This window comes from Amphibalanus amphitrite, unplaced genomic scaffold (assembly GCF_019059575.1).
Source record: "Amphibalanus amphitrite isolate SeventyFive unplaced genomic scaffold, NRLGWU_Aamphi_draft 001593F_arrow, whole genome shotgun sequence".
In the NCBI taxonomy this organism is placed as follows: domain Eukaryota; kingdom Metazoa; phylum Arthropoda; class Thecostraca; order Balanomorpha; family Balanidae; genus Amphibalanus; species Amphibalanus amphitrite.
The window spans coordinates 212-24,767 of NW_024883086.1; the positions used below are offsets into that span (position 1 = coordinate 212).

Here is a 24,556-nt window from a genome sequence, read left to right on the forward strand (position 1 = left end):
TAAATGGCTTGGTTTAGACGACGATAGGTCTGAAAAGAAAAGGTCCCATGTATTCTCTATGGGCCGCGAGGCCGTTGGCACCAAGTTTCGGGAAGTGCCCTCGCCACAACCGCACGTGCAGATTTGGTCACGTGACCAAGCGCATTTGCCGCCACTGTATTTATATACACTGTGCCTTATGTGTCGTGAGCCACGGCAATGAACCACCCTGCGCCATCTCACACGCAAGCCAATTTCAAGCGCTGCTCAAGAGAGCCATTGTACGTAACATATTTCACTCACGCAAACGCGCGATGCTACCTACGCATAGCTGATGCCACTTTTGGATGAAGTATTGATTTACAAAAATATGTCTATTTGGCACGATTAATGTGACAGAAACAGTGGCATGAACAGACTTTCACCTCCATAAAATGCAATTTATACTCGACTTGGGCATTGGAACGGGAAGTTATTACAAGCATGGGCCCCACCAACACCTGCAAATGAACCATGGTTGTGTGATGCATCACTATGGAACTCAATCGCTAAAGCAAACGGTGAAGTATGCATATAATTGAATAAGAAAATTTGATGCTATGGGTAACATGTAAATAAAACATGGTAAATATCCTAAAAATCAACAGGTCTGGCAGCGCCATTTATGGCACAACAGCAATAATTGAATGAGTAAGTTTTTACCATAAATGGGAATGTCCCTATACCACTCCATACCATCAAACACCGACCAAGAATGCGTTTTTGCCTCTGGCAGCTAAGTCTCACTGCCCCACCCGGTCTCAGGCTGCAGGTGCCCGTGCAGTACGGTTAATCCGATCATACCTATCGATCTTAGCTCGCCGGCGAGGTAAGCCGTCACAGCAGAGACTTGGTGGCTACCCTGATACGCACTCCAGAGCCTCGATGGCGATTTGTTCGGTTTGTTTCGCAGAGAATGTTATAAGTGTTGTGTAAATACAGGTTAAGCCTAGATGCAAAAATGATAACGGTGTCTGTGAGCCTTTCTGTAATCTGTATCCTTCTTAAGAAATCATGGATAATAACATAAATGGACACAACTGGGAACAAAGAAGAAAAAGAATAATAATAAGCGATCATTTTTCTCACAGGCAAAACACAAAACGAGACATTTGTTTCAATGTCCTTGCGGTATTGTGCCTATTGCAAAAAAAAAAAACAAATGTTGCTTAAAGGGACCCTCCCACCAGGGCTGCGGAGTCGATGGATTTTCGGCGACTCCGACTCCGACTCCGACTCCGGCTTTCAAAAACCAGCTCCGACTCCGACTCCGACTCCGGGCAGAATTGTCGACTCCGACCGACTCCAACTCCCGACTCCGACTCCGCAGACCTAGCAGGGCTGCGGAGTCGACAGATTTTCGGTGACTCCGACTCCGACTCCGGCTCGGGTTTCTAAAATCGACTCCGACTCCGACTCCGACTCCGGTCACAACTGTCGACTCCGACCGACTCCGACTCCGACTCCGACTCCGACTCCGACTCCGCAGCCCTGCCTCCCACCTTCAAAAAAGTTAATGAATTGGCATGAAAGTGATGTCGCTCGGTTCAGAAAGAGCAAAAACGAATATCTACCAAATTTCATCGAAAAATATTCACCGGTTTTCAAGATATAAGACTTTTACTTTTGTTTACTTTTTGGGATCTCCGCTGTTCCTAGCGAATTTATTTGAAAGTGCGGCATTTGTTGCGCGCTAAGCAGCATATACCACCGCGTGCTACAAAACGTTTTAGTCAAACATTTAAAAATCGTTAGATATCTGCGCTGACGTCACACATTCAGACTTGTCAGTGTTTTTTTATCTATAAATGATATCACTCATTAGTCATTACCGACAGCTACTCGGTCGAAGCGGGATATCCACCGCAAAGCGGTAGGTAATTATGCCATTAGTTCCTGACCTCGGCACGAACGGCAGGGTTTTCAGTTATATCCACAGCGGAACGGCTGCAGTAAAGCCACCAAAACCACCTTCCGTATACAGGATGTAACGCATCGACACAAACACTTCAGGATAGGCTAGAACGTGGTGCTTGGTATCACCTCGACCCAAGATCAATACTCAGTCAGCTTTGTCGCAAAAGGTCACTTACGGCACAAACTAGCAAGAGCGCACGGTGCTGATTTTGGGAGCGCACACCAGCTGAGTCTGGCTCAAGTCGGTTGTGACTGTGGGTGCTTGATGGGTTGAGGAGGGATTGTGAGTGGGTGGGTAGGGGTTACGTGGTGGTGGCTAGAGGATTAGGATGGGGGTGGGGTGGGGATCTGGTTTGCAAAGTGCACCACCTGGGCAGAGCCACGACGTGACATGGGACTTGCGGTGCCACATTGGAGGAGGATTTCCCGGAAACGGCACCGCTCGAGCGCGCCGTTCAGTTTCGGGAGGTTTTACTAAGAAACTCAGTGGTAGTCAAGAGTACGATAGTACGAAGTACTGTTGGAAATGAAGACAGGTGTGGGTATGGGCGGGCGACCCATCCTACATGAAGCTGCAATTATGTGAAATATGAAATGTTAGAAACGTGCTACCAACGACACCAGCAAACAAATAACGAAACCAAGTACGGAAATTGGGCAGAGTGCATGAGGCTGAGGGTAAAAATTGCACGAAGCTGGTAAATTATTATGTCATGTAATCATGAACGTGAAACCTGAGCACAATATATTAAACCCGAGCCAACAATACATCAGATGATTTCAAGTAATATTTCAAATAATAACTTGACAACACCTCACCAATGCCCGCCTCCGTTTTCCTGTGAAACCCCCGTGAATCTCCCCTGTGGAAGCCGCTGTGAGTGTGGACATCACTCATCCACATCCCCCACCACACGTCCGGTGTGCCACATTCCACATCCACGTCCACATCCATGTATGCCAGCTCGGGTGTGCGGGGCTCTGAGGTACGGCGCCCGTTGGGAGGTAGCCCATCTGAAATTCCACACCTCACAGACGTCACGTCGGCCAGCGGTGATGAATTAAAACCGCCCCCTGATGGACATTGCCCAACCGCGGCCGGAGCAGCGGATATCACAGTGTGTCTGCAGGGGAGCCGTCAGAATTGGGTGTTGCAGACTTTGGTACGTTCATGTACCGCAATGCGCAATGTTGGATTGTTACCTGAAATGAGCTTGCACACTGAGAAAAAAATTGACTCCATATGGGTCAAAACTCTTGAAAATGCTCCCCTGAAAACTCCTTAAAACCATTGATAACTCCCTTTCCAGCAGAGTTATTGAGTGTGTTCTAGGGTAACTTTGAGCCTTCCTCATTTTGCGGAAGAGTTTTCAAGAGTTCTTAAAGGATGACGAAATGACTCCATGTGTGACACCCCATAACTCTGTGACGCAACTCTCCATTACTCCCGAAAAACCTTTCCCGAACGTTCCGACAGGAGTAAAAGGGGAGTTACGAAGGGGTTTTAGCATACGTCGCGAGGCTGCCGGTGGCCGCCATCTTTTGCGCGTAGTACACAGCACGTTGTGCGGGGCGGCGGGCGAGGTGTTAGTGAAGAGCGTGTTGACTTAGACGGACCTGACCTATACAGTGACCGTGACGGATAATTGGACCTTACTTTGGATTTAAAGGTAAGCAAGCTTAGCTGTATTTCCCATCATGCTTTTATAGTGTAAAGTGTTATAATGCTGTGATGAGAACATATGGTAACCCCATGTTCTTGATGGGCTGGAATGGTCTCTGTAAGGGTATTTGATTTGTTTTGTTCCTGAGTGAGATAAAGATCGGAAACAGCATGCTCTGAGGTTCTAGGTATTTGCAAATATCATACATTATTTCCCTCGAATAAAATGGAAAGTTAGGATTACACAAGCTTTACACGTCATGGATCCTATTGTTATTGCCCAATTATTTTAATATCCATACCAATGACAAATCTCAAATTTGAAGGGCTTTCGAAGCAGAGCCAGAAAATTAAACTATCTTGGCATAAAAGCCTTGATTTAGACCCTATATAAAAAAAAATCAGTTACCTACTTACCTACCCTGCCACTGCCCATGAATTATGAAAACCACCGACAAACCAGCATGTTTAAATAAATTTTGTCTAAATTGTTGTATGTTTTTAGAAAGTGTCCATAATTGAATTTCGTTCTTTAATGTTGACATGGGTACCTATGCAGCGTATAACGTCCTTAGCTTATTTTTAGCGACCTGCTCAACTTTTTGAGCGTTCAAGTAGGCACGTTTTATAGCATTGCCCTACTGTGTCTGCAACTAAGATGGAGGCTATTAACTTGCCCTTTAGACTTTCACTGAAACTTTATCAAAATTGTAGTGCATAAAAAGTATGCTAACTTTGCAATCTCTTGCTTTCATTATTTTGACATCATGTGCCGAAATGCAGTATCAGTGCCAACACGTCAGGTCGCGTATGTCTCGTCTCGTCCATCTTGTCTCATCTGCCTACCTCTCAGTCTCCTCCCTCATTTCTTCCTTCCATCTTTCCTCGCTTCCTTCCTCACTCCCTCTTTCCCTCCCCTCTCTCTCCCTTTCTTTCTCCCTCTCTCCCTCCCTTCCTTCCTTCCTTCTTTTCCTTCCTTCCTTCCTTCCTTCCTTCATCCCTCCCCTCCTTCCCTCCCTTTCTCCTTCACTATTTCCCTCCTTCTTTTTTTCTTTCTCCTCCATTTCCTCCCACGCAATGTTAAGTGTACCTATAATTTCATGGTTATTAACATTTTGCAGGGGATGAGCTGAAGAGCCTGCAGCGCATCCCGCAAGACACGTCGGAAGCCAACGGAGGCCAGCCAAATATCCATCCCACCATCGTGAAAGGAGAGCCGGACGAAGAAGACGCAGTATTCGTCGAAGCCCAGGAGGTGGTAGGGTAGCGGCACCACCAGACCAAGCATTCCTGCTGTGGTAGGCCGCCTTTTGGATTCTTAACATCCAAAGTCGCGACCGTGAAGCATATGGAGTGAGATCCCCGGAGAGCGTGCCGCGGCGGGATGTCGAAAGCGTTTGTTAATTTTTTAAGCATCCCACCTATGAATACACTTGAATACACATTTCTTGAAATATATTTTTATCTGTGCTTCGGTACACGAGCTTTGGGTGTTTACGCTATTCGTCCAATATTTATTTTCGGGGGGGGGGGGGGGGCAGGGGCTGGACTGGAGTGATGGGAAGTTTGGGTGAGTTTGATGGGGAGTAACAAGAGGTATACCATGAAGATGTAAACGGAGTTTTGGGGAATAATGGAATGGAGTAATCGGGAGTAATTATGAGGCAGTAGGAGAGTCATTGAGAGTAATGGAAGGGAGTTTCAGGGAGTATGTTGTTTGTTTTGATAGGGTAAAGGAGAGTAAGGAAGAGTTTTCTAAAACGGTAGGGAGAGTTACAGAGAGTTTCTCGAGGGAAGTTTTGGGGTGTAATGGAGAGTTTTGGAAGGGGTGTAATGAGGAGTACCACCTGGGAGTTTTGGGGTGTCGTTTTGGTGAACTCCCCCTGGGGGTGTCATGCGGAGTCAGGATTTTTCTCAGTGCATACCGGTGGTTGGTTGCTGTTTGGTCTGATACAAAAAGACAAGACATATTTTTTATGTAATGCAAAATTTACTAGATGAACCATAGGGGTCATGACAAATATAATAATAGACCATATAACAGGCTTCTAAGAATTACTAATAAGAATTATATATAATGCTTCTAAGAATTACCCTGGATCCGTCAGTGAGACTGCACAACCTCCTAGAAGTGTGCTCCCAGCCCACGTCACACCAGGGCCTAGTCAGGTCTGTACATAATGCGTCAATCTTCGGCCCGGGTTGGCACAAGGATGGGAAAACGAGCATGCATATCGGCTGAATTGAGAATGGTAGTTCCGTGGGGGGCGGTCGATCACGTTTAGAGAATGGCGGAAACCCACTCGAGTGTGCTTAGGAACAAAATTATGGAATATGAAAAATATCGAAAGTAACAATCACAAGCAAAACTATGGAAGTCAAAAGTAAAAATATGGAAAGTCACGACTACGAGTACTTCTGCGCGTGTCTTAAATAAAAGACTCAGATTCTAGGATGAATACATTCCCCTCCAATTGAAGCAGACATATCTCAGACGTAGGGTTACTCATTTTAGGTCCATTTCACGGAATATATTGGAATGCAATATCACGTATTCAATACTCATACTCCCAAGAGAGCATTTCCTACATCGCCCCCACACACTGAAGTTGCAAACAAGGCCCTATATAGGCATACCTTGCAACATACCTAAAGGACAAACACATCCGGTCAGCAACATTCATCACCCTCCACAACATTCGAGATGCTCTAAACTGGCGTTGACAAGTGTTCAGAGCGCTCTTAATTTCCCTGGCGACCACTCGACCCGATCGTCGCGGTAAATTCGAGTTGCTCAGGCTACCAAAAACAACCGGAAAACGCACTTCGCGGCGCACTTACCAAAATAAGGGACGGCATTAGTTGCTAAAAATGATCACAAAGTGAGCGTATGGGAATATGTGGTATTTAGTACAGTAAAAGCGTGTGCATAAATTATAAGAGGATGAGTCATATTACGTCAATTCTACGCCCCGCTGGTAAGGACTGCAGCAGAAATATACGCTGCAGAAAACACTGCCAAACCCAGCGCTTATGTCAATAGTTCTGAATGATAACCTATTTTCATTTTGCTGATGTTTGTCAATTTAGGAAGGATAATTCAGCGTTGAGCACAGCACTAACGAAGTTTCTTGTTGTGGTTCAAGTTATTCAAACGTTAGCAACAACTTCGCTAAGCTTACATAAACGAAAACTTCGTGAAACTTTTCTCTTATTCCTGCTTTCATTCAGTCGGACACAAATGCCCGCATCAAAACATATGAAAATGCGTGTCTCAACTGTTTCATTATCCGATGAAAACAGTAAAAACGAGCGACTTTCAATCACATGCATAAAACCATCCAGTATCTCTAAATTCCTGTTCCCCAGGAATTTTACTGAATGTCGCCTGTCGCCAGATCGCCTTTATGATCCCCGGTCAGATTGACAAGACATAATCCTGTTCTGTCGATCCGCGCGCGGCGCTATCGACCAATCATCATGCCGCGAGCGCGCTATGAACCAATCACCGTCCAGAAATCAATGGCCAATAAAACGCCCCCATCGACTGCTGGACAGAAGATCGTCGGACGCAGGAATTTCACCAAAGTGAGGCGTCGGCGAGGTCCAATTTCAGACAGAGTGGTCAAGGAAAGGTCCTCACTCATTGTGGATAAGCCATGAAAGTATTTGACGAAATTCATCCCAGTTATGCGCGGAATGGAGCACCATTTGGCTGGCTCGTATAAGTTTAGCGGTTACGAATGCTGGCCATTTGGATGCTGGATAGATCCTCGCTGGATCAATTTCGACAAATTGCATGCAATGTACGGTTTTACTGCACCGTTTCTTATAAAACAAGCTATGAAATGCTTCTCTACATGCGTTTATAGAAAAAAAGATCATCAATTTAAAGTAAGGCCACTGTGACTTATAGTGTGCGCAGCACGAGCGACCACCCTATCCCATAATTATTATCAACCGCAATGAATTTAATCCGCATTTCAAATGTGCCAGCTGTCAGCGCGTGTGACACGCTGCGCTGCTTTGTTCACTGTTCATTAGGCCCCGTCAAACTTTCTAAAGTTTTTGGAAGACCAGCTCCCCTGGTGTTTTCCCATTGCTTGTTGGCCCAATAAAAGGTATGCAAAATTTCAGCTTCCTAGCTCAACGTTTGCGTCTGCCTCAAAGGCCTCGAAGTTTGCCCCATAGGGCATAATGGAGACTGCAATGCCGGTGTTAGCTGCATTGTCCTGGCAGCGGCGTTCATTGGCACAATATCGCCACGAATCAACTGCTGCCCAAGCAAGAGATGAACCAAACTAGTCTTTGCCATGCCCCCCCCCCACTCACACCCCTCCCCCTCCTTACCCCCTGATTTTGTAATGCATCGTTTGATTTCCATGCATTGTTCACGATCACTTTATCTGTTTTTTTTTTTTTCAGGATGCCTAAATGCTGATTGAGACAAATATATTAGTACCTAGCTTTAACATTCATGTGCATATGTATATTAATTTCGACTTAATACTGCGGCGGCGGCAAACAGATAACTACGAACGACAACAGCAGCAGGAGACCAATTGACGGCGGGCACGGCACTGGTGACGGTGACGGGTACCGGTGTCACCCACTATGGTCGAGTCTGCGTGTCCGGTGTCGTGGCTTACCTACAAGCACGAAGGTTCTCTTGCGCGGCTTTTTGGAAAACTCTGCAGTGCGGTCTAGGAGTGAACTCTGCAGTTTTCAAAAACTCGTCATTTCTTTCCATGCAACGACATAATATGAGGACGCCTTTAGGGCCCAAAGGGGCGCCCCAAATTTAAAGGTACAGGAAAATGGGCTTGACCTTAAATGCCCGCGTATGCTGGATACGCCTCTGCTCTGGAGGCTGAGGGGCGCCATGTTTTTTTTCGTAATGGGGCGCCCAATCGCCTGTGATCTTTAATGGGGCGCCTGTTAAGCTTTGCAGATCAGCATCCGTGGTGTTGACTTGTGTGCCGAGTGCTCTGCCCCCTGGAAGGGGCGCCATCGTTCAGAGGGGCGCCGAATGTTCTTGAGAGGTGCCAGTAATATTGAATGGGGGCGCCGGATGTTCTGGAGGGGCGTCAATGATATTGAATGGTGCGCCAGATGCTCTGAATGGGACGCCAGCGATAATGAATGGGGCGCCCACTCGCCCGTGAACTTCAATGGGGTGCCTGATACGTGAGACGAGTCGGTGGTGTTGAATGGCGTGCCAAGTGATCAAGAAGTCACTCGGCTTCTTGATCAAGTGACTTCTTGATCACTTGGCACGCCATTCAACACCACCGACTCGTATCACGTATCAGGCACCCCATTGAAGTTCACGGGCGAGTGGGCGCCCCATTCATTATCGCTGGCGTCCCATTCAGAGCATCTGGCGCACCATTCAATATCACTGACGCCCCTCCAGAACATCCGGCGCCCCCATTGAATATTACTGGCACATCTCAAGAACATTCGGCGCCCCTCTGAACGATGGCGCCCCTTCCAGAGGGCAGAGCACTCGGCACACAAGTCAACACCACGGATGCTGATCTGCAAAGCGTAACACGCGCCCCATTAAAGATCACAGGCGATTGGGCGCCCCATTAAGAAAAAAAAAACATGGCGCCCCTCAGCCTCCAGAGCAGAGGCGTATCCAGCATACGCGGGCATTCAGGTCAAGCCCATTGTCCTGTACCTTTAAATTTGGGGCGCCCCCTTTGGCCCTAAAGGCGTCCTCATATTATGTCGTTGCATGGAAAGAAATGACGAGTTTTTTTTTTAAAATTGCGGAGTTCACTCCTAGACCGCACTGCAGAGTTTTCCAAAAAGCCGCGCAGGAGAACCTTCGTGCTTGTAGGTAAGCCACGACACCGGACACGCAGACTCGACCATAGTGGGTGACACCGGTACCCGTCACCGTCACCAGTGCCGTGTCCGCCGTCAATTGGTCTCCTGCTGCTGTTGTCGTTCGTAATTATCTGTTTGCCGCCGCCGCAGTATTGAGTCGAAAGTAATATACATATGCACATGCATGTTAAAGCTAGGTACTAATATATTAGTCTCAATCAGCATTTAGGCATCGTGAAAAAAAAAACAAACAGATAAAGTGATCGTGAACAATGCATGGAAATCAAACGATGCATTACAAAATCAGGGGGGTAAGGAGGGGGAGGGGTGTGAGTGGGGGGGGGCATGGCAAAGACTAGTTTGGTTCATCTCTTGCTTGGGCAGCAGTTGATTCGTGGCGATATTGTGCCAATGAACGCCGCTGCCAGGACAATGCAGCTAACACCGGCATTGCAGTCTCCATTATGCCCTATGGGGCAAACTTCGAGGCCTTTGAGGCAGACGCAAACGTTGAGCTAGGAAGCTGAAATTTTGCATACTTCTTATTGGGCCAACAAGCAATGGGAAAACACCAGGGGAGCTGGTCTTCCAAAAACTTTATAAAATTTGACGGGGCCTACTGTTCATCCTAGTGCCCTACAAAAGCCTGCGTAGCGATGGTTCTCCCATTGCCACATGGCGCCACCTGGACCCCAAAATACCCCCCCCCCTGCTGGTGCGCGCGTGCTGCGTGGGCGTGATCACACAGCTGTCCCTCCTCTCCCTCCCCAGGAAAACACCCCTGTGTATTATACCAGCTGCCGCCGCTGGCGGCTCCCAACAGGGAGGGGGGAGGGGGAATTCCGACAGGGAGAGGGGAGGGCTAGGGTCAAGCGGACGAGAGCAGCGAGAGAGAGAGAGAGAGAGAGAGAGAGAGAGAGAGAGAGAGAGAGAGAGAGAGAGAGAGAGAGAGAGAGAGAGAGAGAGAGAGAGAGAGACAGAGACAGAGAGAGAGAGAGAGGAAGAAAAAAAGAGCATAGAGAGATGGAGCGGAAAAGACGGACAGGAAAAAACAGAGGACTGAGAAAAGACAGAGTGGGGACCGACCAGTTTCGGGCCACTGACCACCGAAAAACAGGACGACTGACCGCGGACAATGGTCCGTCGGACCGTGGACCGTAACCTCCCGTCCCCTCTCCCCACGACGAGAGTTGCCAGGCAGAGACAGAGATTGGGTCACTTTGACTGACGACCCCTCGCCAAGGCGCAGGTCCCACGTTACGGTACGAGAGATACGGGCATTTGTGTCGGACCCTCCCTCGGCAAAAAAAGGACGGATAAAACATGGGAAAAAGGAGGGGAATGACAGAGAAGGATGCGGATAAGCCTAATCCACCGGCAGGGAGGGCGGCGCTCAGAGTTCAATTGTTAGAGAGCCAGAGTGGATGTCCCTGGAATTTAAGGCGTGTCGACTGTAAGACGAATGGAGCGCACATGTGGGTGTCACAGAAGTGAACTCACAAGAATGCGGATCATGTCAGCTAATATTAGCTCTCTGCAATGTTTGCAATACTGGTCGAGAATCCGCAGAAGGTATGTAGTAATTGAAGGCGGCGGAGCGCGTAAGATAAACATTTCTTACATTTCTATATGCGTACAACGGTGTTTGGTTTTCTTGTTATCCGTGAAAGAACACTTCAACAGCAAGGTCGAGAGCCGCACTAGGCGGAGGAACGCACATTGTTAAAAGTAATCAAGTCGACATGAGAGTGCAGAGTGAATACAGGTTCCGCCGACACCCTAAATGTAACGCCAGGATTGTACACTTAGTCAGCCCGATTTCGATGAAGAGAAAAGCAAACAGCGTGTAGTCCATGGCTTTGCATGAAGTGAGTGCATTTGAATCGTGAGCGAGTACTGTCCGTTACGTAAAACATTTTAACGGAAAAATATTTAACACAATGGCAGTATCCGCCTGCCTCGGACAATCGCAAACCTAGTTCAACATAGACGGATTTAGTATGCAACTGATATGATATGCAACTGATACCAAACGTTTTTAGGCATGAGCATGTTCTGGACACGCTTGCCGAACGATGAGACATCAATTTCAGAGAGAATCAATCACAAAATCAATTAGAATTCCGGTAAAATCTCCCGAACAATAGACGAACACCATCAGAAAGATAAACGTTGGCTTGGTTCAACGAACGTGACAAAAAGGCGCGCCACTTCATCTTTTCCGTAAATAAGTACGCAGTCACGAGACCATAAGATCGCGAGATAGCAATTACGACCTCCCGCCCACTCACTTCTTTAACCTATTCACCACCCAAACCAATCGTGACAAGCGTCCAAACGCGGCTCCTCTCGCGTCGGAGATGAAACGCGCGATACGAGACATTCTTCACGTCGAGAAATCTGCAAACAAAGCGGCTGCAGACGAGCGCTGTTGTGTTAGACAATCAAAGATGCTACGCCCACCCTGTCGACAGAAGGAAATCCCCAGAAAATCGGTTGGAAGAGATGGCATCTACGCTTTGTCTGAAATTCAGAACTGACGGAGATGCTACAATAAGAAAAGGCGAATGGAATTTTAGAAGTACGAGTAGATGTCCCGTGGACACGAATCGAGAAAAAGGGTGGCCTATGCGATGTTTTAAAGTCAATTTTTCCATTGCAATGCATACGCCTCTTAGAAGCTGGCAAGTTACGAAGGACAGCTCAAGTGATGGATACGAAATGCTAACGACGGTTAGTGAAATAGTGACCTGTGATACGATTATAGAACCTATCGTAAAGACAATACCGTCCATTGGCGCCGAAATTTGACGAGGGACACATGCTCACCTAACGGTACAAACTACAAAGCACCAGTTAGCCCGCCGAGCACGAAACCTATTCAGGACGGCACACAAATATAACGTGCTAGACAACCTTTTGGAAGCGTAATGACGTTGTTCTTTTCCGCAGACCTGTACGATACGATCTACACGAGCGAATGGCAAAGTTCCCGATTCCTAAGAGCGATGACACTTCATTTCACCGCAGTATTTCACCAATAGCTCGCTAGTTTCCTCACACTGCCGACACCCCTCATCACAGCCACCCCCAAAGCAAATTATCTGGCATTAATCCGTATTTAATATCTACCCACCACCGCTTGGCTTTCACTCCTCCCTGAAAATCGCGAAGTCTTAGCGGCTGTCTCAACTAGACGTGCGTACCATAACCACCTCGTAAAACCATCACCCACCTGGTCTAGGCGGATCCATGACAGCTCTTCGACCAGCTGACAGCAGAACTCGGCAGCCACAGCGAAAATCCTGGCCGGCTCTGCAGCCAAATTACCGGCCAACGACCACCGCAAGTCACGAAGCGCGAAACGGAGATCCCGCTCCTAGGTGGTCGAAGGTAGATGACTGGGTTTTTCGTCTTTTGCGTGGTGGAGAAAGAGTCACTGGGGCCTCCTTCGGGAGGGAAGGCGAGGGGTTTCTACGGGGATTTTTGGCTTCTGCTTGGTTAGCGTTTCGTGCGTGCCATCATTAGCGTTCAGAGTCCGACACGCAAATGTCCGATGGGTGTTTCCGCAAATGTTCCGGTAAAGGCGTTCGGAAAAGTCCAGACTTTTCTAGACTGGAGAAGATCTCGCTCAGGAACATCCACGCATAAAGCTAGTGAAGAGACGCATAAAACTAATGCCAACGATCAGCCACCACAATTTAATTTATGCGTGGTGAATTAAACGGCAAGTTGGTCTCTTGGGTAACTAGTGTAAGTACGTGACCACAACACTTCTCGTACCACTATCGGCTATCGCAATGTGTAATGCACAACCAAGCCGCTGCAGTCACGCCATGCTGCTGTATCGACGTTACACTTGCACGCTCACGTGTCACGCTTGCCACATGTCACTCGCATATCCTCCAAGTCCAAAACTCACCACGCACTTTCGCATTCCACGCACTGCACTTAAGCCACCGCCACAACGCGCAGCTTGTGCGTTCTCACCGATTACTGACTCGCCTGCGACCACCTGGCGTCCGCTCACGGCAGCCAGCAGCCACTTCCTTTCCCGTCGGCACCTGACCGCAACTGGCCCCGGCCGCCAACAGGTAAAACCGGGTTCCGCAGTCAGCACCGCACGCCCGCCCTCCCACGCTCGCGATAACACCGTTCGAATCGGCCGCCGCACACCAGCGCCACCTACGTCACCACGCGCTTTGCAACGTTGTCATAGCAACGGATAAATCGCACGTGCTCCTGTGCGCGCGGGCGCTTCGCTACTGCGCGATATCGCGAATTGTGTGCGATCCAGGCCCGTAGCGTGTTGGAGTCGCCGGGCCCACTATACAACTTCCCGCTGCGAGCAGGCACCGGTGGCCGCGTCCAGGTGTGTCACGTGCAAGAAGGGCCTATGTTGAGGGGCCATACAGGTAGCGGGAAGTCCTTGTTACGTGAGACGCCTGGGGCGCCGCACAGTGGACAAAAAGGGGGATGGGACGGCTTAGTCATCACCCATGTGTGACCGGGAGAGGGGAGGGGGTCAATGGTCATGAAAGGAGCAAAGGGAGAGGGAGGGAGTGCAGCCGGGAACGGAGGGGAAAACTGAAGGTCCTATTGTCTTTTTGATGAGTCATTTATGGGAGTTCTATGTCGTCACGGTGTTTTCCGTTTGTTTTCCCGATAACCATATGCAGAAATTCGGAGAATGACAGGCATACATTTACGAGTTACCAGTGAATATTGAAGAGCTGACTACATAATAAATCGAGACAGCGTTATGAAAACAAATGAAGGGCAACTGAAGGTATTGGCTATTTTTGGAACGGGTTGCAATCGCAAAAAAAAACTTCAGGAAAACAAGACAAGGAATGGACTGGAGAAAATGCCAGGAAGAAGCCAAATATTTGCGAAAAGAGGTGAATTTATCTGAATAAAGGGGTGAAATGAAATGAAGATGTGCAATGATATGCTTAAAACGTATAGCTATCACCGAATTGCTTCAAAATTTCACATCTGCACTTCAAAAGCAGGCAATCAGAAACAAATGTTAAAATTCACCAGACCGTACGATTATGAGACGTTACATGCCAGTACAGCTTATTTGTTCTTCATCACTCTTATATGGCCTTGCTTCATCAAGTGTTCCGTTACGGTACTCTGAGTCTTCGTTCAAAAGATAAATGAATCATCATCCATCAGGCTTGTTTTGCCACGTGAAACGATCATATTAGTCTGATCAATAGCACCTATCACCAGCGAAATGCGACCCAGTAAGTATCGGAACGTGTTCGGTACTTGGCCGCTGCTCATACGTCAGCAAATGTCCAGCGCTTTCCAGCCAATGCCTGGCCAGTAGCCGTTAGCGCGGTGTGCAATGCAAGTTGATTACAAACAAAACTGAACACGCCAGCACTGTATCGGCAGATAAAGCACTAAAGGACGATTCATATTATGCTGCGTCTGCATCGATCTATGCTGAAGAGATACTGTCTAGACGTAATAACCGCTGTATTGACTGCCAACCAAGCTAAATTTAGTTACAGTTGCGTCCGACAGCTTTTCAATAAATCGATGGTATTGAGTAGATGCTATCTCGTAACATCGGCATTGCCATACCGAACAGAACAGGGCTAAAGGTGGAACAAAAAACATTGACGTAGGGCCAGACCATGTCACAGTGTGCATTTAGCATGCATCGAGCCTCACAATAAATATACCTAAGAACGACGTAACGCCAAATAGGTTTCGCTTTGCCGCTTTTACGCAAGCAATGGTACCGTGTTTGACGATCCCGCGTTTTAAATTCATCAACAAATACAACTCTGAATCTTTTTTTTTTGCTCCGCCAGCCTAAAGCCAGTCTGGAGCCGGGAGTCATTACATCTGGCAATTTTGGCCAGGAACAAAGTTTTACGTTAAGCCGGTTTATGTGAACACATTCATCCGAATTATTCGATTCGAATTAGCAACATACTAATCCGCTAAGATGCACTCATGACACACTTGACCGTTACTATGCAACATTTCATCGAACTCTGCATAATCCTCCGTATCCGACGTAACGGTACAAGCCGTTTTGAACGGCGCATAACCAGAGCTGACATTTCATGCAGTGCAAATCATATATTCATTGGATTATTGCGGCCTGACGTAAAAAGGTGTGGCCCCTGACAAAGAAGCTTACTTGGATGAAAATGTGAAACTCAAAGAGGCCGACGGCTTACTGGGCAAACGGATTTTCTGTCACGTTTTGCAAGCATGCCAAATGCTGGGTAGATAATTCCAAGAGCTGGGCAATGGGCATGACAGCTACAAAAACATTCTACAATATTGCATGACTCATAACATAAAAACAAAGTTCAGCTTGAATTCCATGGTAATACGCATGGACATCGCTTTGTTCCTGAAGGATATCCAGTAAATGGCCTTAGACAAGATTTCAGATGTTTCCGCCGTGAACCTCTCATGGCAGAATGAGCTTTTTCTACACAGATGATTAAATGCCCGTAACAAAATGGGCTTATGTAACATATATTACCTCGTCTTTGAAACGTCACTTGCAGGACAAGTTTGTTCCCTTCTTCGAATAAACGAATAATGTGATTCAGATCAAAGCCTATAAAGGGACAAAATCAAACCTTACAATCCATTCGCTTTTACTTTTGATTGTAGTTCTCTGCTGAATGACTCAACACCCTCAGAATTTCGTTTGAGTTTCACATGGCATCGGTAGTAAGAAGCATCACTTGACACTCAGAAACAAAACAGTTTTAGGTGAGAATGACTCTCCTCTGAAAAGCTATATTAGAACTTATTTTTCAGCCTGTGTTGTGTAATTGTATCAATAAGACGCCTCGTACTCTACCTTGGTTCCCTGAAATATCTAAATATCTAAATATATGGGCTATCTAAATATAAAAAAAAATAATATCTAAAAATATGGCCTTGGAAATATCCCTATAGAACACTTCATTGCCATCTTCGTCGAAAATAGTTCTCAGCCTTCGTGCTGCTGACGGCACGGTAGACTCCACCAAAGGAAAACAATCAGCGACCGAAAGAGAACCGATAGGATTTCGCCGGATTTTCGTCAGTAATTCCGACAGATTCCGGCAATCCTGGCAAATTCCCGCCTTAGGTGGCCGCATCCGCGATGGGAGGTAAGTGATTTTCCTTCAGATACTAAACGGTTCCGAGATAGCTCTATTTAGAGCAGGTAGGTAACGCGAGAAAATGTCAACAAGCCTGCTGAAAAGGGCAAATTCTGTAGTGTTTCGATGAATAAGCACGTAACGCTAGTGAATACTTTACCAATGGTGGCTGCTGACGAAGTAAAAGGTAAAATATTGAGGAGGAAATTTTATAAGAAGTCATCATGTTATTCTAAAAAATGTCATATTTGGATTGTAGCTTCGTGCCTTACAACCCATTAGCTTTAACCCGCGCCCGGCTGGGGGTCCTGGATTTCCACGCCATGCTGGGGGGGGGGTTTGAACACCCCCCCCCCTTCTAACTCGGCTCCTGGGCCACGTAGCGATACGCGGAAGGCGGCGTTCGAAAGAGCGTCAAAAATAATGAGGAAATCACTTCAGTCAATTTTTTGGTCAGGTCAAAGGTCAGGTCACCAGAGGTCATTAAAGGCAAAATTTCGCCGATTTCCAGGTCGAATGTCGAAAATTTCCAAGAAGCCAACGCATAACTCGGGAACCAATAGAGCTACAGCCCCGCGGAAAAGCGCATTCGATAGCCCTATTAACGCTCTTTCTGAGTAATTTTCTCAGATTTGACCTAACGTCAACGGTTTTGCCTGCAGGGGGCAAAAACTGCAAAAATAGCCGATTTTTTCGGAAACAGTTTTTCTGCGATAACTTTTGACCCAAGCCTTGTACGAGCTTACTTTTACCGGCATCGTGTTCCTCTCGTCAAGACGCATCGAATGAACAATAACTTGACCTTGAAAGGTCAACTTGAAAATTTGACCTCAGGTCAAGGTCATGACCTGACCGGAAAGGGTCATGCTGCATATCAGTCGATCCGTATCGTCAAGCTGAACACATCTAAGGCGTTTTCATCGCTCTAGCATGCCTCTCTCAAAAGTTATTTGCGAAAAAAACTGTTAGATACCATTCGTGACCTAAGATGACCTCAGGGCATAAACAGGGGTCACGGACACCATTTTCATGTTCAGTGTGTCTAAACCACTTGTAATGCAGTGTTTGGGAGTGTTTATAATGTCTTTCGGCCAAAAGAGGCGCATTTCAATTTTCTCCCATTGACTTATAATGGGGAGGTCGCAAAATTGACCTGACCTTAGGTCATCGATATCAAAATTCTGAGATATACATTTTGTACATGCTATTGCTCTTAGCAATCGCTGAAAGTGTCAAAGCGATCGGTCACTCGGTGTAGCTATGGCAGACATTGAAACTTTTTATGAGGTGAGGTCACTTCAAGTGACCTTGTGACCTGACCTTGAATGCCCTTGGTCTGAAATTTTCACAACATGTGTAGAATTGATGTATGATAAGGTGTACCAAAAACGGCGGCGGGAGCGCCACCGTTTTTGAGATATTCGCGAAAAAACACAAGGGGGGGGGGTGTTCAAACACCCCCCCCCCCCCAGCAGGGCGCGGGTTAACTAATTCGACAATGCTTTAGAAAACGCACGATCCAAATTTCTCGGAGAAAGCGGCAAGCAGTAGTTACACTGTAACTGAGCCCAGTGGGAACACCGGTATAATCACTAATTTCCGCTGGCCTCGACCCCGAACCGTGGACGGACACACGCGGGTTAACCATGGGAACCTATTCAAATTGGCCGCGCTGCCTGCCCGCCCGTCAACTCCCCCAACGGCTGGAGACTTCCGCTATACTGGGGTCACAGCTGAGCGGGGGGGGGGGAGGGAGGGGAGAGGACGGTCGAAATCGGGCGACATTACACAGCATCTTGTGCCGCACACCTTCCCCAAACGCAAGTGACGGGTAACTCACATGTAACGTACGAACACATCCGCATCTTCAACCAATAAAAAATAGTTCCGCTAGCGACACACTTGAGGGTCGGACACTGGCTGTGAAGGAACACAGGGCCCATAATTATTACGCAAGGCGATGGCTATTGCGAAGTTTTATCCAATGTGTGTTTTTGATGCGTGTATTTTGCTGATGTGTGTGCTGTGTGCGGACAATAAAGACCTCGCGGAATACACCAATCACCGATGGAAAACTGTCCTTTGATTGGTCTCAAAGGTCAGGGATACAAGGTTACATCACACACTGGATTATCTACGCATTGTCTGATTCCTGTCTTTCACGCGACGTTTGTAGTAAAACAGACGGTGCGCCAATCTGGCGAAGCACAACAATGCCCAAAAAACTTTTGTAAATAGTTAATTCGTCAGTGATGGAAAAACAGCCTGTGATAGAGAATATAATTATTTTGTTGAAATAGTGAAGATCATTTACATAGAGGAGTAAAATACCATCAAAATGATGTGTCTGCGCGCAAGCACATCAATTCAAGTAATTGAAGTATATTTTCTGTATTTATAATTTTCAGCCAATCGTCAATTTTTACAGGACCTCCTATAAATTTCGGCATTGGACCCGGCGGAACCAATCCCTTCAGTTTCGGGCACCCAAGCCCAGCGCAATGAAAGCATACCGAGCTGACGACGGCTGACTCAGTCGCGTTGTTAAGCTGTTCATGACACTTAACAACCCGTTTACAGCTGGTTTTACGGCCCATCTAATTCCACCAAGCCGATAGTTTAACCCACAGACAGCGCTTCCACGAAATCTTTCGGTTCTGCATTTAACATTCCAGGAGGTAGTGAGGCTGAAAACGAGTCTTACGGCGCGCGAGGTACAGCTAATGTTTAAAATTTTACGCTGAAAGACACAAATGCGTCGCAATTCGTACACCATTTACGCCCAGGCGCTTCCTAGCTGAGCGCCTGACAACTTAGGAAATGAGCGCATTATTCTGGAGCCACCAGTTTCATTATCCAATTAGGTTCCGCAATCTGCAATAACTTCTAAGCAAAAGCGCTAAACCCACTCAGGGTTGCAATCCATTTCAATGAAAAATAAAGTAAATAGCAAAACAAATGAATATAAACACAAAGTGCGACAATGTCCACCAAAGGCTCAATAATATCTTCACTTCACCGGAAATCATATAAAAAGAAGCATAACCGTACCAGCCTTGAGCCACCTCTCCTACCGAAAAAAAACTATCCCTACCGCATCAGAACGCTCGTCGTCGACCACAAACACCATTCTGTTGACCGTGGCGTTGCGTGCTCACTCCGGGGAGTAAACATACTCCCCTAGACCGGTCGGTAGGCACCACTCTCATCAGCCAGGGGGCTCTCAATCACTGGAGCAACGCTTTGGCGAGCGGGAGGGACACTATGGGGAAGCTCTAGGTATGAGCTCAGTGTTCCAGGGACGTCGTGAGGACGTTCTGTGGGGAGTTCTGGGGACGCTGAGGACGTCTAGAGGAGGGTTGAACAGCTTTAGAGTGTTCTGCAGACACGGATGGAGGGTGGAGGAAGGAGCGTGTGGAGGACAGGTGTGTGTGTGGGGGGGGGGGGAGGCGGGGGGAGGGTAAAGGCGTGTCGATGACGATTTTGGGAACAACAAGGATATAAATAAAGCGTTTTGTAATTACTCCATGACGACAATCAATGTCTAAAATGTCACGATTCATCCTGAACATAGTCTTGCAGGTTTGAAGCATGTTTTGATAAATTTTGGTAGTTTCTGAAAACGTGCAGTACGAGTACGTTAGCAAAGACAATGTAATTAAGTTAAAATCACCTAAAAGTTCAGCACTGAAAACGTTTTGAGAATGGTCCAGGGATTTTGAAAATGTTTCGCTAATGTTTTCTTGAAAGGTCCGGGACCACCCTGAAGCGTTTTGAGGTTCCGTCACGCCAGCGGTGCCGCCCCTTGTGTTGGCGGTATTGACTACGAATGGTGCGCTCTTTGGCGACGAAGTGCTATGAATGAGCCTCTGCATTATACATCAAATGTATACTGATGAACCGCAGGAAACGGGGACATTCTGGTGAAAGCCGCCATTCCCGAAAGTCAAGTAGTACATCTGCATAGTTGCGAAAGGTGGTTTAGTTCGCAACTCTGCCCTTGCGTTGGATACGCTTAATTAAAAGATAAATTTAGTGAGAACGGTAGTTGACTCAACTTACGGCAGAATATACGGTACATTACATGCAAAGGCAAAGTATGTTGTGATTATCAAAATTAAATTATGTAATTATTGTGGTGATTATTACAATATTGAATGCGTTTGGTGACATACACAAATTGAACACCGAAATTCAACAATTCATTCAACAATTTGGTACTAAACACGAAACCTCTTCACATTCCTTGTTGCTCATCAAAGTGTTATCAAATCGCGTTTTATTCCATGAGGGAAATAAAACGACACGAAAACCATAGTGAGCACAAAGACGTCGAGCCCCACGACCGCCTACCCCTGCAGACGTAGAGCCCCAATGCCACCCACGAGCATCGTTTCAATGTCACCGATCTAAGTTTCTTATAACACATTCCACCACAAGATGCTGATCCCACAGAGGCGTCCAAACGAAACTGTCACAGTACGCAGCCATGCAGAAAACCCGACCTCTGACAGCTTTAACCTTGGCTCTAAGCCCCATGACAGGAGGGATTTAAGCCGAGACAGTGGGCGTCTAAATTGTAATGGGAGCAATGGCGTCTCATTTTGGGTGCATTACACCCGGCAGGGGTGAAAATGAATACGATAGATTCAATATGTATTGTGAGAAACACTTTGTAGAAGCGAGATAAAGTGTAATTATTCATAAGTGAGACTGAAGAGTCATGTCTTAATAGTTAATACCCAGGTAAATGCTTATTTGAAATTGTTTTAATGGACTTTCACTGGGTAGTGGGTAAAAGTTACTATTATTGGTCAATAATAACTTTTACCCACTACCCAGTGAAAGTCCGTTAAAACAATTTCAAATAATTATTCATTCTAAAAGTGGCATACGTTATACATTATACAACTCATCTGTCTTTCCCGTAGCGTTAAAATACATTCCAAACGGAATGTGCCAATAAGAGTTCAATTTCAACGTCGCATTCCAGAAGGCAGCATCCGTTTTACATGTCTGATAGAGGCTACCAATTAGCCTTACGATGTGACATAAACCTTAGCAAATGCGTCCTCTACGGCTTCCAGCACGGTTCATTTATGCGGGATGTTTTGAAATGATCTACGGTCATATCGTAAATCTCTATTGATAGTATAATATGCCAGGGCAGCTAGAACATACAAGTGCCGTCAATCATGGTATGTCCAGCACAGGCGTTACGTAAAACGAGACGTTGAAATATGCGTGTTTACAGATCCCGGTAACAGTTAATATGGAATATGGATGATAAATTTGAATAGCTGTTGTGAAGTACGGCAAAATAGCTTTGTTGTCGTCTTCAGGACATTGAACTTTGAGCTCATGTCGTCGCTATAGTTCATCGCACGAAATAAGAGGATGTAGCCTGATCCCAAGTCCAGTGGAACCAGGCTAGGATCTCAAAGACTCACAATGTCATTTTGTTGCTATGGCGTTGTGAGTAAAATAGTGTACAAAATGTGTCACTTTAAACCCCTTCGAATCAAAACGGGAGCATGCGATTAGTCAGGTGACGAACGAAACTCTTTTTTACTACGAAATTTCAAGATATGTAACTCAAGCACCGATCAGCCTGGTTCCGACAGCACCCAAATCCCGCAGCTCCACTGACCTAGTTTGTCCTTGTAGAGCCTGCGGCGGATCCCGGGCGACTCGGCGCTGCCTTTCCGCGACTGTGATTGGCTGGCCGGCTTCGGAGGGCTGTCGGAGCTGTCTTCTGGTTGGCTGCGAGGTGGGCTGGGCCGGTTCAAGCTGTCTATGGATGTGGAGCGTCGCAGCGGTGTAGGACTGCAGTCGGCACTAGAGCTGCAGCACAACAAACACGCAAGCCCCGTCAGTCGGATGTTAACATGTAAGTGCCCACAACAAAGGTTGAGAACGATTTTTAAAGCAAGAACACAATTGGATATATAGGCACTATATAGCAACAGGCCTCGATAAAAAATGAAACATTCAGTAGATGCATAAACATTATAATTTTATCCGCAAGGACTCCATGTAATTTGGCCCATAAAGCATCGATATAATTAGCAAACGAGCGTATTCCTTTGTTGCAACTGAAACCTAAAGCACCGACACCACTTGGACTCTGTTATAACGGGAATTGTAAGTACAACGTCTTAGCTAGCTTGATCACGCAGAACCGTCGCATGGGAGACCGCTAAGCACAAATTCGAAATCGCTTTATAAAACGACTTCGGCAAAGGTACATTTCATTAATTCGTTGGAACATATGGCTAAAGGTGCACAAAAGAAGCCTCAGGCCAGATAAAAATACGAAATAAGTTGAGAAACACACTCATTTCATTTGATCAAGCCAGACAACAAATGAATATTCAAATATGGGAGCTATTGGTCCTTCCTCCACATAGAAACATGAATCTAAATGAACTTTCATATTTCTTGTTGAGATCGTTACAGGGGAGGGTAGGACATATTTCAAAAAATGACCGTCAACATATTTCAAATTACGGACGGCTAGAGCCAAACACGCATAATAAAAATTCAAACATTCCGATAAAACATAAAAATACCACGGGCACTCCCGAAACGACTGCATACCTTCTCGATGACACCACCATTTGAATAATTCGAAAAATACCGACCCTACCAATATTTCATTAATCAAACGTCAGAGTGCTCTGACGCATGTAGCTCTGTCCCCCAGAGTTGATTAATTTCACCGCCCTTCCGGACCGCTTGCGTTACGGTTTACGTGTCGCCACCAAACGCAATCTCGGTGTCGCCTTCGCTAAATCTTCGCCCGGAGTTGAGCCCAGGTGAGCCGAGTTGAGTAAGCGACGCAGCAAACTTGGCCGCAAACGCTGCGTTCAATTAGAGCCGGAGGTTTGACGCAATAGCTACCGGGAAAGGTTGACAAGATTTGACGTAGGAAGGCGAACACCAAAGTTGTTGAGCCGTAGCCCAAGAACCGGACTTCGATTGAAAATTTTGTTCGCATTATTTGAATGACGGCAGTTGCAATTTGATGATTTTCGCTTGATTATTGGTGATCTATGAGCCACGATTATTCATTTGAAAACAAATTCAGAAACCACTGCGGGCGGCGCTCGGCCACTGCCCACTTCAAGTGGACACCTAAAATGCGTATGGCCCGTTTGTACCTTTTGTGCGCCATAATCCCATGCACCCATCCCATGCTCGTCAAACATACATTTACTGTCGGTTTTGCCATCTGCATCAAACTGGGAAAAATAAATGGTCAGCGTCACTCACTCGTTGAGGCTAGTCCACGATGGCCGATCAGGGCTCAACAGTCTCGATAACGCACTGATCCGAGAGTCCGTGTTGGGAACCCGCAGCAGCGCCGGACTCGGCGGGTTGCGCAGGCTGAAGTTTCGAACTCCGCCGATAGGTGACGCAGTATTCGATATCGCATGACGACCGTCTGGAAAGCAAGGAACAAGCCGGGGTTAACCGTTAAACACACGTTCATTGACTGGCAGATCCAGGGGGATATTGAAGGGGGGATATAAGGGGCGCTTAGGACAGAGTCCAAAAGGGTTAGTAAAATAATTTTCCAAATATTCAGCAAAATTAACATTATTAGCGATGACCTTACGTCTGGGGCGTTCCACGACAAATCGACAAATAAAAAATTAACCCTCGCACGACCAGGCCATTTCTCATAACACGAACGACCAGGGGGGGGGGGGAAGGGGTTGTTACGACCCCCCCTGGCGTTTCGAAACGGAAGGTCGTAGAGCTTAGCGGAAAAAACCAACGGATTGCTCTCAACGAGATCTCGCGATTGGTGGTATATTTTTTGGTCCTAGGTCAACATTTGACCTACTTATGACCGGTCAAAGGTCAAATTTTCCGAAAAAATCAAACTTTTTCAACTTTGCGCAACGATTGCGGCAAAACGGTGAGAGATATTAACTTCAAACCTTCAACAACGTATTCCCCACTCAATTCTGCATCA

General features: G+C 46.7%; 1 protein-coding gene across 1 annotated transcript in view; it reads right to left on the minus strand.

Annotated features, from left to right (window-relative positions):
• Positions 1–2,754: 2,754 nt before the first annotated feature.
• Positions 2,755–24,556, minus strand: part of LOC122374046 — a gene marked incomplete at its 3' end in the record, with an annotated part of 89,408 nt that continues 67,606 nt past the window's right edge. Inside the window, exons 3-5 of the mRNA XM_043352552.1 lie at positions 23,848–24,019; positions 22,223–22,416; positions 2,755–2,949 (exon numbers count right to left, since the gene is read on the minus strand). Of these exons, the coding sequence (XP_043208487.1) occupies positions 2,755–2,949; positions 22,223–22,416; positions 23,848–24,019 (561 nt within the window). The remainder of the gene's footprint in view (positions 2,950–22,222; positions 22,417–23,847; positions 24,020–24,556) is intronic.